Raw genomic sequence first — 13,202 nt, 5'->3', positions numbered from 1 at the left:
TCCTTGCTCGCACACGCTTTTTCAGTTCTGCCCACAAATTTTCTATAGGATTGAGGTCTGAGCTTTGTGATGGCCACTCCAATACCTTGACTTTGTTGTCCTTAAGCCATTTTGCCATAACTTTGGAAGTATGCTTGGGGTCATTGTCCATTTGGAAGACCCATTTGCGACCAAGATTTAACTTCCTGACTGATGTCTTGAGATGTTTCTTCAATATATCCACAATTTTTCTTTATTACTGTGCGTTTGTTTATGTGTAACTCTGTGTTGTTTGATTTTGTGGCACAGTGTCACGCCCTGACCTTAGTTATCTATGTTTTCTTTATTATTTTGGTTAGGTCAGGGTGTGATGAGGGACGTATGCTTGTATATCTAGGGTTTTTTGTAAGTCTAGGTAATTGTATGTCTGTGGTGACCTGAATTGGTTCCCAATCAGAGGCAGCTGTTTATCGTTGTCTCTGATTGGGGATCCTATTTAAGTTGCCATTTTCCCTTTTGGGTTCGTGGGTTCTTGTCTATGTGTAGTTGCCTGTCAGCATTCTTTAAATAGCGTCATGGGTTATTTTTATTTTTTTGTTAGTTTGTTCAGTGTTCATTCGTATAATGAAAGAGAATGTACGCATACCACACTGCAACTTGATCTCCTCCTTATGACAACCGTGACACACAGCTTTGCTTTACCTTGGCCAGGTCGCAGTTGTAAATGAGAACTTGTTCTCAGCTGGCCTACCTGGTTAAATAAAGATGAAATAAAATAAGAAAACATGCCAAGCAGTCATTTGAAAGAGTAACAAAATTTCAGCGAGACAACCCAAAGGCAAAATCCATTAAAGCCAAGATAATGGAATTCATTGCCCTTAACAATCAATCGTTCTGTCGTGGGTGATGTTGGCTTTCGCCAACTGGTCGAGCACGGGTTAACAAGTGCGTTATTTTTCCAATGTTTCCCTCCTGGGTGTTACACAATAATAGAGTCACTGCTATTAGCTTCACGACATACATACTATGGAACACCGTTTGGGTCTTTGAGTGTCAAAAAAGATACAGTAGCATTGTAAACGCTGTACTAAAAAAGGTCTGCAAACAAGCAAACACCCCGGCCACGAACGACGTGTTAACAATACCGCATTAGTAATAAAGCATCATTTGTTCGACCGCAACTTCTGGGGTAGCTAGCTTTAGCTTCATCCCTAGCTAGCATCAATACAACCAGCTTGAAAACAATGACTACAGTCATTTTCCTTATTCTTAGCAATGATTTAGAAATTGTTATTAGTAAGTATTAGCTAGGTTGCCACTTCTTGCTCGCCTATTGAAATTGAACTTCAGTTCATGAAAATAAATCGCTAGCCAGCTACTTAACCCTGTTGCCCAAAGCTAACGTTATAAGTAGCCAGCTAGCTTCATCTGGCTAGTGAGGCTTGACCCGGGTTATGTGTTGTGAAGCTAGCCACAATAAGGATTAGGCACAATAATGCAATTTGAGGTTTGCATTCAAAATAAAAGTATGTCATTGAAAGTGATGCAAATGAATACAAATAGCAGAATCATGCCATTCTTTTATTTTGAAGGCAAACCTCAAATTCCATTGTGCCTAATCCTTATTGTAGCTAGCTTCACATAGATGGGTCCGACCACCATTAATCAAATAAGAAGTGTCTTATCAATTAGGGTTATTTTAGATGATGACCCCCAGCTATATAGTTAGCTAGCTAACTATAGCTACTGAAACAGATGTCGTGTTGACTTTTTTTGACACGCAAAAACCCAAACGGCGTTCCATAGAAATCATGGTTGAGAATTAAACAAATAAACAACGAAACAGCACAGCAAGTAAGTGAAAGAAATAGGTTTCAAAATAACCTTTTGGTCAGTGTAGTGTGTGTGTGTGTAACCATTATTTAACTAGGCAAGTCAGTTAAGAACAAATTCTTATTTACAATGACGGCCCGGACAACGATGGGCCAATTGTGCGCCGCCCTATGGGACTCCCAATCAAAGCCCGATGTGATATAGCCTGGACTCAAACCAGGGACTGTAGTGACGCCTCTTGCACTGAGATGCAGTGCCTTAGAGTGCTGCGTCCATGTGTGTGTGTTAACTATTTAACTGTATTAGAATGCTTAAAAGACAGCAAAACTTTTTCAAAATCGGTTATCAGTATCATTTTTTGGGGCAAGGAAAATGGGCTATTGGAAGGACAATATACCTTCACCAACACCTCTCTGTATTTTGATACATTGTGGATGGGGGCTCCGGACTGGATGGGGGCTACCGCAGTGCAAAATGCGTTGCTACAGATGCAGGTTCGATACCCATGCCGGCCGCCATCGGGAGACCCATGAGGTGGCTTTTGGTTTTAATTTCGAATCCTCCAATCCTCTATATGTAATTACGGAGAGTCACGTCATATTTTATACCATAGGCCTACATATACTGTAGGCCTACCATAGGTGACATGAGTCTCACTAGTGTTGCGAAATATGCTGTTAAGTGTTGCAGGTCTCATTTATTTAAAGAGCATATTGAAGTTAGAAGCAATAGGATTTGAAGCAAAAGCCTACAACGATTTTAACAACGTTTCGTGCTGGTCTGAGACAAGCATGGAGACTGGTTTTGTTAAATCAATGAGATTTTTATTTGCACTTAATCTCCGTTTGGGTATTGATTAAACTAGAATAAACAAATGAGGGTGCAGAAATGTTATGCTCATAGTTTAACCTTTATTTAACTAGGCAAGTAAGTTAAAAGCAGTTTGGGACCACGGAAGGAGTGTTGTATGGCATTGAAGCTCATCTGGAGGTTTGTCAGAGTCAGCCCGAGAATTGAACCCTGTGGCACCCCCATAGAGACTGCCAGAGGTCCGGACAACAGGCCCTCCGATTTGACATATTGAACTCTATCTGAGAAGTAGTTGGTGAACCAGGCGAGGTAGTCATTTTAGAAACCATGGCTGTTGAGTCTGCCGATAAGAATGCTGTGATTGACAGAGTCGAAAGCCTTGGCCAGGTTGATGAAGACGGCTGCACAGTACTGTCTTTTATCGATAGCAGTTATGATATTGTTTAGGACCTTGAGCGTGGCTGAGGTGCACCCATGACCAGCTCAGAAACCAGATTGCATAGAGGAGAAGGTACGGTGGGAATCAAAATGGTCGGTGATCTGTTTGTTAACTTGGCTTTCGAAGACTTTAGAAAGGCAGGGTAGGATAGAAACTGTCTGTAACTGTTTGGGTCTAGAGTGTCTCCCCCTTGAAGAGCTTTCCAAACTTTAGGGATCTCAGACAATACGAAAGAGAGGTTGAACAGGCTAGTAAATGGGGTTGCAACAATTGCAGAGGATCATTTTAGAAAGAGAGGGTCCAGATTGTCTAGCCCAGCTGATTTGTAGGGGTCCAGATTTTGCAGCTCTTTCAGAACATCAGCTATCTGGATTTGGGAGAAGGAGAAATGGGGAGGCTTGGGCAAGTTGCTGTGGGGAGTGCAAAGCTGTTGACCGGGTTAGTGGTAGCATGGCCAGCCGTAGAAAAATACTTATTGAAATATAAATGGTTGACTGAATATAAGCAAGTGATGTCTGCTAAATAATTAAGTGAGGTCTCTCCAGAAATAAATCATTCTAAATAACAAACTTGCTTTATTTACATATTAGTGAGAATGTCTCACCCCATGTTCAAGAATTGTCTTTTTCTCACTCACTCTAGGTTAAATGAAAACGAAATCTCCAAAATAACCTTACTTTTTAAACAAAGCGATTATTATTATTATTAATTAATTTAGAATGATATAAAAGCTCCTTAGATATTCTCACAGATCCTAATGGAAAATACCCCTTAGATATTAATTTAGAATCCTCCAATCCTCTAAATGTAATTATTGGCAGAGAGTCATGTCATTGAAAAAAATATTTGTAGATATACTGCAGGCCTACCATAGGCGAAATGAGTATTGGTTACACTACAATTAGGGTGTGGAAATGTTACGTCCCTTAGATATTCATTTAGAATCCTCCAATCCTCTTATGCTGTAGCCTACTCCCGACCATCGTGTTGTACAGTGCAATATTTTCCATTCCTAACGGAAACCCTGAGGGTTTCGTTTTTCTCGGAATAGAAACACCACAATATTAATCAAATGAATTAAGCCAATTCTTTTTTAAATCAATCCCATGTGCTATGTTATTACAAAAAAGGGTTTAAATTCTCTAATAATGCCAATATGGGAGACTATCAAATGCTTCTCAAAGTTGCCCTCTGGTGGTCAAACTAGCACTAACCTGCATTAACGTAAAAAAATGGCTGACAATGAATTAGCGTGCCATAGAATGCTGCAGCAGCCCGCAAGGTGTGCTGCAGTATGACGCAACTTTTAAAGGAGGAACCACAGTAGATGAACGGATGATCTCCGCATGTTGTTTCTCACCATCAAGCATGGAGGAGATGTGATGGTGTGGGGATGCTTTGCTGGTGACACTGTCAGTGATTTATTTAGAATTCAAGGCACACATTACCAGCATGGCTACCACAGCATTCTGCAGTGATACGCCATCCTATCTGGTTTGCGCTTAGTGGGACTATCATTTGTTTTTCAACAGGACAATAACCCAACACACCCCCAGGCTATGTAAGAGCTATCTGACCAAGAAGGATAATGGAGTGCTGCATCAGATGACCTGACCGCCACAATTACCGATTACAACCCAATTGCGATGGTTTGGGATTAGTTGGACCACAGAGTGAAGAAAAAGCAGCCAACAAGTGCTCAGCATATGTGGGAACTCCTTCAAGATTGTTGGAAAAGCATTCCAGGAGAAGTTGGTTGAGAGAATGCCAAGAGCGTACAAAGCTGTCATCAAGACAAAGGGTGGCTAATTTGAAGAATCTCAAACATAAAATATACAGGTATTTAGATTTTTTTTAACACATTTTTGGTTACTACATGATCCATGTGTTATTTCATAGTTGTGATATCTTCACTATTACTCTACAATGTATAACATAGTACAAATAAATAAAAAACCCTTGAATGAGAACTTTTGACTGGTACTGTATGTAAATTAGATATTTCATTCTCCGTAAATTAGCATTTCTAAATTTCTAAAAACATGTTTTCTCTTCATCATTATGGAGTATTGTGTTTAGATGGGTTTAGTATTGTTGGGCACTCTCGAGTGGCGTAGCGGTCTAAGGCACTGCATCTCAGTGCTAGAGGCGTCACTACAGATTCTGGTTCGATCCCGGGTTCTATCACCACCGACCGTGATCGTGAGACCCATAGGGTGGCGCACAATTGGCGCTGCGTTGTCCGGGTTAGGGGAGGGTTTGGCTGGGGTAGGCCATCATTGTAAAATAAGAATTTGTTCTTAACTGACTTGCTTAGTTAAATACATGTTGAATTCACGCTGTAACACAACAAAATGTGGAATAAGTCAAGGGGTATGAATACTTTCTGAAGGCACTGTATGTACTGTACTGTGTTACACCGCACCGTACATCTTAAAAAGCCAGAATTTTCAGTTGTTGAGTTATGGAGCTACAACCAGGATATTAAATTTCCCTTCCTCAACCCACTACCCACGCAGGATACCGGCAGCCCACCCACCCACCGCCTGCCTGTCTCTCAGCCCTGGCCCAGCTCCACTCAAACTTTCCACAGTTGGGCAAGGGCTCTGTGGCGGTCGGTGCGTTTAGCACGCAGCCTGCGTCAGCCACACCACAGCCTGGGGACCAGAGGCTGCCACAGGGGCGGAGCCAGGAGACGACAGCCTGACTCCAGAGGGCAGGCTAAGGCATCAGCATGGCGACGTCACACATATCTGAGGGGCCGACACGGGAGAAGGGCCGGTTTAACACACAGGCCCTGCTGCATAGTGTGGTTACTGCAGCCAGGCTATTTATATGTGTCTCTTCTTCAGAGAAGGAAGCTGGACCTATTGAATCCAGATGTGAGAGGACAGACAGAAGGCACAAGACAGAACCAGAGCTGGAGGAGACAGACTGGGCCAGAGTGGCACCCTACGGTGTCTGAACAAGGAACACTCAGTCACAAAAAAACAGGTAGGAGATGATACTAAGTTAGAGAGAGACCAGAGGAGATCAATGTCACTCTCCCTCAACATGGGTTCACAAGGAGGAGAGAGTCGTAACATTCATATATGGGACAAGTACAGATGAACACACACACTTAAGACAGGAAATATGAACATTCAAAGAGTTCACAGGCACATACATTCCTATAACGTTACAAATATGTAGAGACAAATAGAGACTGGACAGTACCGCGTGATGTGTAGGGCGGGACAGTGCACATACCAACATCCTAAACATACTTGTTCAAAACATCACCCATCAGTCACACACACACACATACACTACAGTTCAAAAGTTTGGGGTCACAAACATTTCCTTGTTTTGGAAAAAAAGCTACTTTTTCGTCCATTAAAACATCAAAATGATCAGAAATTCAGTGTAGACCGTGTTAATGTTGTAAATGACTGTTGTAGCTGGAAACTGCTTATTTTTAATGGAATATCTACACAGGGGTACAGAGGCCCATTATCAGCAACCATCACTCCTGAGTTCCAATGGCATGTGTTAGCTAATCCAAGTTTATCATTTTAAAAGGCTAATTGATCATTAGAAAACCCTTTTGCAACTTTGTTAGCACAGCTGAAAACTGTTGTCCTGATTAAAGAAGCAATAAAACTGTCCTTCTTTAGACTAGTTGAGTCTCTGGAGCATCAGCATTTGTGACTTCAATTACAGGCTCAAAATGGCCAGAAACAAAGAACTTTCTTCTTGCCGTGGTTATCTGTCCAGGACACGTTGTGCCGGCTCTGCGCTCCAGAACTCCAGTGATGATCCATAACCCGGAGCCTCCAGTGACGATCCATGGCCCAGAGCCTCCGGCGACGATCCACGGTCCGGAGTCCCCGGCGACGATCCACGGTCCGGTTCCTCCGGTGACGATCCACGGTCCGGAGTCTCTAGCGAGGATCCACGGTCCGGAGCTTCCGGCGATGATCCCCGCACCAGAGTCGCCACCTGAGCTGGCGGATTCGCAAGCGGAGCGGGGTCGACGTCCCGCACCGGAGCCGCCACCGAGGCTGGATGCCCACACGGACCCTCCCCTATAGAGTCAGATTTTGCGACCAGAGTCCGCACCTTTGGGGGGGGGGGGGGGGTACTGTCATGCCCTGACCTTAGAGATCCTTTTCTCTATTTGGTTAGGTCAGGGTGTGACTAGGGTGGACATTCTAGTTTTTCGTTTCTAGGCAGAGGCAGCTGTCTATCGTTGTCTCTGATTGGGGATCATATTTAGGCATCCTTTTACCACCTGTTGTGTGTGGGATCTTGTTTTTGTATTGTAGCCTTTTTGCACTACAAAGCTGCACGTTAGTTTTGTTACTCTTTATTGTTTTGTTGCTGGCTCACATTAATAAAACTGGATGAACACCTTCCACGCTGCAACTTGGTCCAATTCTTCGATCGTTACACTCCTTCAAGGAGTGAATGGCAGTCGATTGGGCGCTAGCTCAAAAACTTAACATTAGCACGAATTTCGTCAACAAGAAGTACAACATTACAAATCTTTTCCGATATGTGAGATAATTAACTTGCTATCTGTAGTATCGTATAGCTTAGGAATTGTGACATTCCCTACTTTTGAGGAAAATAGGCACGTTTTTCAACATATAAACTGACTTTGAGAAGGGATTGCGTGACAATTAACTTAGCAACCGTGTGACGCAGCATGACAACGTGAACACGATTATATGTGGGGGGCGTTATAAATTCCTTCATTCATTGGATTTCTAACTCCTTTATATAATATCTATGGTAACTGCACCATGCAATGCACCCTGGACTAAAGAGCTAGACAAATAGGAACTATATGCTAGACCCTCCGTTAAATTACACATTTCTCTAAGTAGGAATATCGCAAAAAATATGCCCAATGGCTTAATCGAGAGAAGACATCCTCCCGATTTATGAAATCGACCAGTATTGAAATCTGAAATGTATGATAGACGTTTTCGTGATCTAAAAGTAGTATTCCTATTAACTTCCAGTGTATTGAGAGAGACTTTATCACAGTGCTACGTCATACCTGACGGGTTTCTGCCTACTTGAACGCCAATAACACAGATACACATCAAAACATTAAATTACCCAGGGAATCGATAGAACATCACTCAAAATCAACATAACATTAAAAATGGGTAAACCTTTTTTAAATATTTCATTGGCCCTGGTCAAGCTGCATTGGAGATTTTAAGAATTAGTCAGGGTAAAGTGTGTGCTCATCTGGAGAGCTTAGCCCAGCGTAGTTCTCCCCGCCCCTGCAGGACCACAACATTTGAATGACAATGAGTACTTGTGAGACATGGCTAAATGTATTGTGACCCCTGATGGTGAATTGCCAGTGGCCAACCTACCAATGACACATCATCAATCTCTGGGCACAGCTCGCAGGGGGTTGGAAGGGCCACATAGGCCAGGAGAGGGTCTCTCACACACACACACACACACACACACACACACACACACACACACACACACACACACACACACACACACACACACACACACACACACACACACACACACACACACACACACACACACACGTGATGTCCAGTCAAGAGAGCGGTTTTCAGACTGTGGACAATGGAGAATCTGGTCAACCAGTAATCCAGTCACCTCTGGCTCTATAATCATAGTACAGTACTCCCATGCATTTTCAGATGTGGACAGAAAAACATTCAGTTTAAGTATACTCAGCTCAGTATTCTCAGAAATTACATACTGAACTTTTGATCCAGTGTTGCATCAGATTTGCACCAGCCTGCATTGTGAAAGCAGACACAAGCACGCACACACAAACTAGTGTGGTTGTGGTATCTCAGTCACTATGAGGTCTGAACAGGAGCCATTGTGGATTGAGATCCCAGCCACACTCTAGCCCACTCTCTCCTCTGATATATCCAGAGATGAACAACGACGTCAGCCCGCAAGCGGCCCGTGTGACGTCAACAGATGTGTGCTTTGACCAGGAGCCTGAAGGACTTGGTTTCAACGAGGGAAAAAACTGTCTGGATGTCATGTTGAAAATGTGGCCCACCATAAGATAGAGTGAGATCAGCTTTGATTAGAGTAGCAAAATAAAGCAGCAGTATTTCAGTGCAAGCATAGAAACACTTGCGTCTAGTTGACCTGTGGGTGCTGACATATTTACAGAGAAGAGATAAGGATGGCAGAGTGTATAGTAATAAACACAACAAAAAAATAAACAGGGGGAGATATAATGTACATCAAAGTCAAGTCAAATTGGAAAAACAGGTCTCTACAAATGAAATCATGTAACTGACTTCTTTAAGTCAACATTCCTTATTAAAACAGCAACCATGTACTCCAGCTCTGTCCAGTGAGGGATAACAGAATGACAGGGTTAATATTGTATTACGTTAACTAATAAATGGCATCCTGTTGCCGCTCAACTGAGTTGTCTAGATATGACTGGATGAATGAAACAAAGGGGAGTAGCTCTGGGTTGCGAGAAGGGGGTTAGCGAAAGAGAGAAAAAAACCACATAAACATATACCTCGGAGTGCATTCCATCCCTCCCTCTGCAGACTCCCTGTGCCTCAGTCTGGGACTCCTCCCCTAGGGCCACCCGGCATGAGCAGGGTCTGACATTCCACAGGGATACTTGCAACACCACACAACAGCATACCCAGCTAACAATTCTAGGTAGAAGGAACGTTTTTGTAATGTTTCATGTAATGTTCCCCTAATGTTTGAGTGTCCAGTTTTCCGTTAGTTAGGGGAACATTCTATGTTGGCAAAAACTTTCCGAGAACCTTTTTTAGCATGTTTTGGCATTAGAGTCCCCTTAATGTGAAACAGAACATAGCCAGAACGTGGTTACCATCAGAACATACAATATTTATTTTTTTGACACGTTTCATGGGAACGTTGAAAGAACATTTATGTGTATCAGTCGTCAGGACGTTGCATGATGGAACCAAAGAAACGTTCTCTACCCAAAAATATTTTATTACACATCACGCTTTGTTACTGTTGCCGAGCCAATCAAGGCCCTGATTGGTGAACCACTGATCCATTTATAGCTCTTTGTCTGTTGGCAAGGTTAGAGATACTAAATCACTATGATCAATAAATGTTTTTCTTGAGGGTACTTTTAACAGAGCTGAGATTTACTTCAAAGAGCATTCACCCTATTGCTTACAGCCTTACACCTATTAAGTTGTTTCAAATCTATACAAGTGCCTATGGAGGAAGGGGTAGATTTTCTTCTGTACAGGACAGGGCCAAACTATTCTGGCCCTGGGCTCGAGACCTGCTGAGGGAATCACCCTACTCTAAAAGTCTTACCAAAATATATGTTACTGACATTATTTGAACACACCTATCTGATTGAATTAAAATGTGTTTTTCATTAAAAGATGGGAATATGTAGGATTTCGAGACTTTGGGAATATACTTTTCTATCTGACATTTTGGTTTAAAAAAAAAAAAGATAGAGTTGCTCTTTAGGAGGTCCCTCAATGCTGGGTTGTGAATAATTGTGTGTAATGTGATGTACTTTTTGAGTCATAAAAGAGGAAGACATAATAATAATTGAATGTCTGTACTTTTCTATTGAAATGTAAATAATTATAACATTCTGTGCCAGATAGAACCTTAGGGCTGAACCCAGATGGACATTTCAGAACCATAAGGCTCTATCTGCACAACTCTAAAACACATGTTGATAGTCTGCAATTTAGGTGCCTTTAAAGGTGAGGACCTTAATAATGGTTGATAAAAATATTCACTACAAAACAGTTATGAGATCTGGGCTGTGAAAACGTTGATGCTCAATATCTCAGAACTATGGTTTGCGCAGATTGAACCATACAGTCCCAAGGTCACGATTTCCCCTTTAGAATGAATTATGACCAAATTTCCACTTTCAACATGAATTCAGTATTTATTAATTCTATACAGCTGAACATCTCAAATATAACTCTACCGTATTTTTTAAATCTACACCCCATATACCATGTAGGAAAAAAGTACACTACATGACCAAAAGTATGTGGACACCAGATTGTCGAACATCTCATTCCAAAATCATGGGCATTAATATGGAGTTGGTCCCCCTTTTGCTGCAATAACAGCCTCCACTCTTCTAGGAAGGTTTTCCACTAGATGTTGGAACATTACTGCGGACTTGCTTACATTCAGCCACAAGAGCATTAGTGAGATCAGGCACTGATGTTGGGCGATTAGGCCTAGCTTGCAGTCGGCGTTCCAATTCACCCCAAAGGTGTTCGACGGGGTTGAGGTCAGGGCTCTGTGCAAACCAGTCAAGTTCTTGCACACTAATCTCAACAAACCATTTATGTATGGACTTCCTTTTGTGCACGGGGGCATTGTCATGCTGAAACAGGAAAGGGCCTTCCCTAAGCTGTTAATACAAAGTTGGAAGCACAGAATCGTCTAGAATGTCACTGTATGCTGTAGCGTTAAGATTTCCCTTCACTAGAACTAAGGGGCCTTCGCCCGAACCATGAAAAACAGCCCCAGACCATTATTTATCCTCCAACAAACTTTACAATTGGCACTATGCATTTGGACAGGTAGCGTTCTCCTGGCATCCGCCAAACCAAGATTCGTCTGTCGAACTGCCAGATGGTGAAACGTGATTCATCACTCCAGAAAACACGTTTCCACTGCTCCAGAGTCCAATTTCTGCGAGCTTTACACCACTCCAGCCGACGCTTGGCATTGCGCATGGTGATTTTAGGCTTGTGTGCGGCTGCTCGGCCATTAAAACCCATTTCATGAAGCTCCTGACGAACAGTTATTGTGTTGACGTTGCTTCCAGAGGCAGTTTGGAACTCGGTAGTGATTGTTGCAACTAAGGAAAGACCATTTTTACGCATTACGAGTCCCGTTCTGTGAACTTGTGTGGCCTACCACTTTGCAGCTGAGCCGTTGTTTTTCCTAGACTTTTCCACTTCACAATAACAGCATTCATTTACATTTGACCAAGGCATCTCTAGCAGGGAAGAACTTTTACAAACTGACTTTTTAGAAAGTTGGCACCATATGACGCTGCTACGTTGAAAGTCACTGAGCTCTTCCGTAAGGCCAATCTACTGTCAATGTTTGTGGTTAAAATAGCCAAATCCACTCATTTGAACGGGTGTCCACATACACTATATATACAAAAGTACCATTGACAAACTACTTTTAATTAGATCAGATTTGTGTGTTGTAACTGTTGCCAAATAATGACATTAAGATACAAGAGAGTAGTGGAACTGATATTCCTTATAGTGGATATCAAACCCAAACCACCTACACCAATGTCAAACACCCTAACCACTGTGCTAATAAGGAATATCAATAAGCATGTGCTTATTGGGTCAGTATAGTTAGGACCTGTCCAGAAGAAACCCTAACCCCTCCTCTCTAGGCACTTATGTACACTGAACAAAAATATAAACACAACATGTAAAGTGTTGGTCCCATGTTTACACTCAAGATAAACATTTACTGATCATAGTGATTCAGGAGTATCATTAAAAACAGGTTAACATGCCCCACCAACATTAGACAACTCTACTGAAAGCCCTTAAATTGCTGAAATAAGTAAATCAAATCAATGAGAATAGTCAGATTAACCGACACCTGACGAAGACATGGTGGTGTAGCGGGAAGATTGGACTACTGTGAACCAAGAGATTGGTGAGTTCAATGTCCAGGAGAGGACGTGTTGAATAATAATTACTGTATGAAAGAACAAGGACAATGTAATCGTCAAATATGTAACTCGAAAACACTGATTGGCTCGGCAACAGTAAGGGTTTAGGTAATGAAACACTTTGAGGAGAGAGAATGTTTCTTTGGGACCATCAGGCATGTGTTGAAAACTGATACACGGAAATGTTCCTGCAAGGTTCCCATGAAACGTGTCTAGATCATTAATATCTTATGTTTTAAGAACATGGCAACCATGTTCTGTGTAAGTTCTAATTGACATTAAGGGAATGGTCTCTTGGAAACAGTCCTTGCACATCACGGGAACATTCCTATGAAAACATTAATGACCTAATGAGACTCATAAGGGAACGTTCTCTAAAGTTGTGGTAACATTTGTTGTTAGCTGGGCAGACACAATGGCAGGAAT

At 42.1% G+C, this 13,202-nt stretch overlaps 2 protein-coding genes across 3 annotated transcripts in view; one reads left to right on the top strand and one right to left on the bottom strand.

Annotated features, from left to right (window-relative positions):
- The window catches only part of LOC110520661 (insulin-like growth factor 1 receptor), a 165,769-nt gene that overhangs the window by 74,358 nt on the left and 78,209 nt on the right, over window positions 1–13,202 (bottom strand). The window lies entirely within an intron of this gene.
- LOC149985469 (uncharacterized) lies at window positions 4,719–7,457 on the top strand. Of its 2 annotated transcripts, none has more exons than XM_090225080.1 (2): window positions 4,719–6,055; window positions 6,818–7,457. In XM_090225080.1, the coding sequence occupies exons 1-2, from the start codon at window positions 5,461–5,463 to the stop codon at window positions 7,132–7,134; spliced, it is 912 nt and encodes a 303-aa protein (XP_090081206.1). In that variant the 5' UTR covers window positions 4,719–5,460; the 3' UTR covers window positions 7,135–7,457. The 2 variants fall into 2 exon arrangements, with proteins under 2 accessions (XP_090081206.1, XP_090081174.1); XM_090225048.1 differs by having other exon boundaries at window positions 6,764–7,457.

The sequence above is a fragment of the Oncorhynchus mykiss genome, chromosome 1 (genome assembly GCF_057628025.1).
Source record: "Oncorhynchus mykiss isolate SJ-2025 chromosome 1, ASM5762802v1, whole genome shotgun sequence".
Lineage (NCBI taxonomy): Eukaryota > Metazoa > Chordata > Actinopteri > Salmoniformes > Salmonidae > Oncorhynchus > Oncorhynchus mykiss.
The sequence above is the reverse complement of the archived record's forward strand: the minus strand, read 5'-3'. Positions and strand labels throughout refer to the sequence as shown.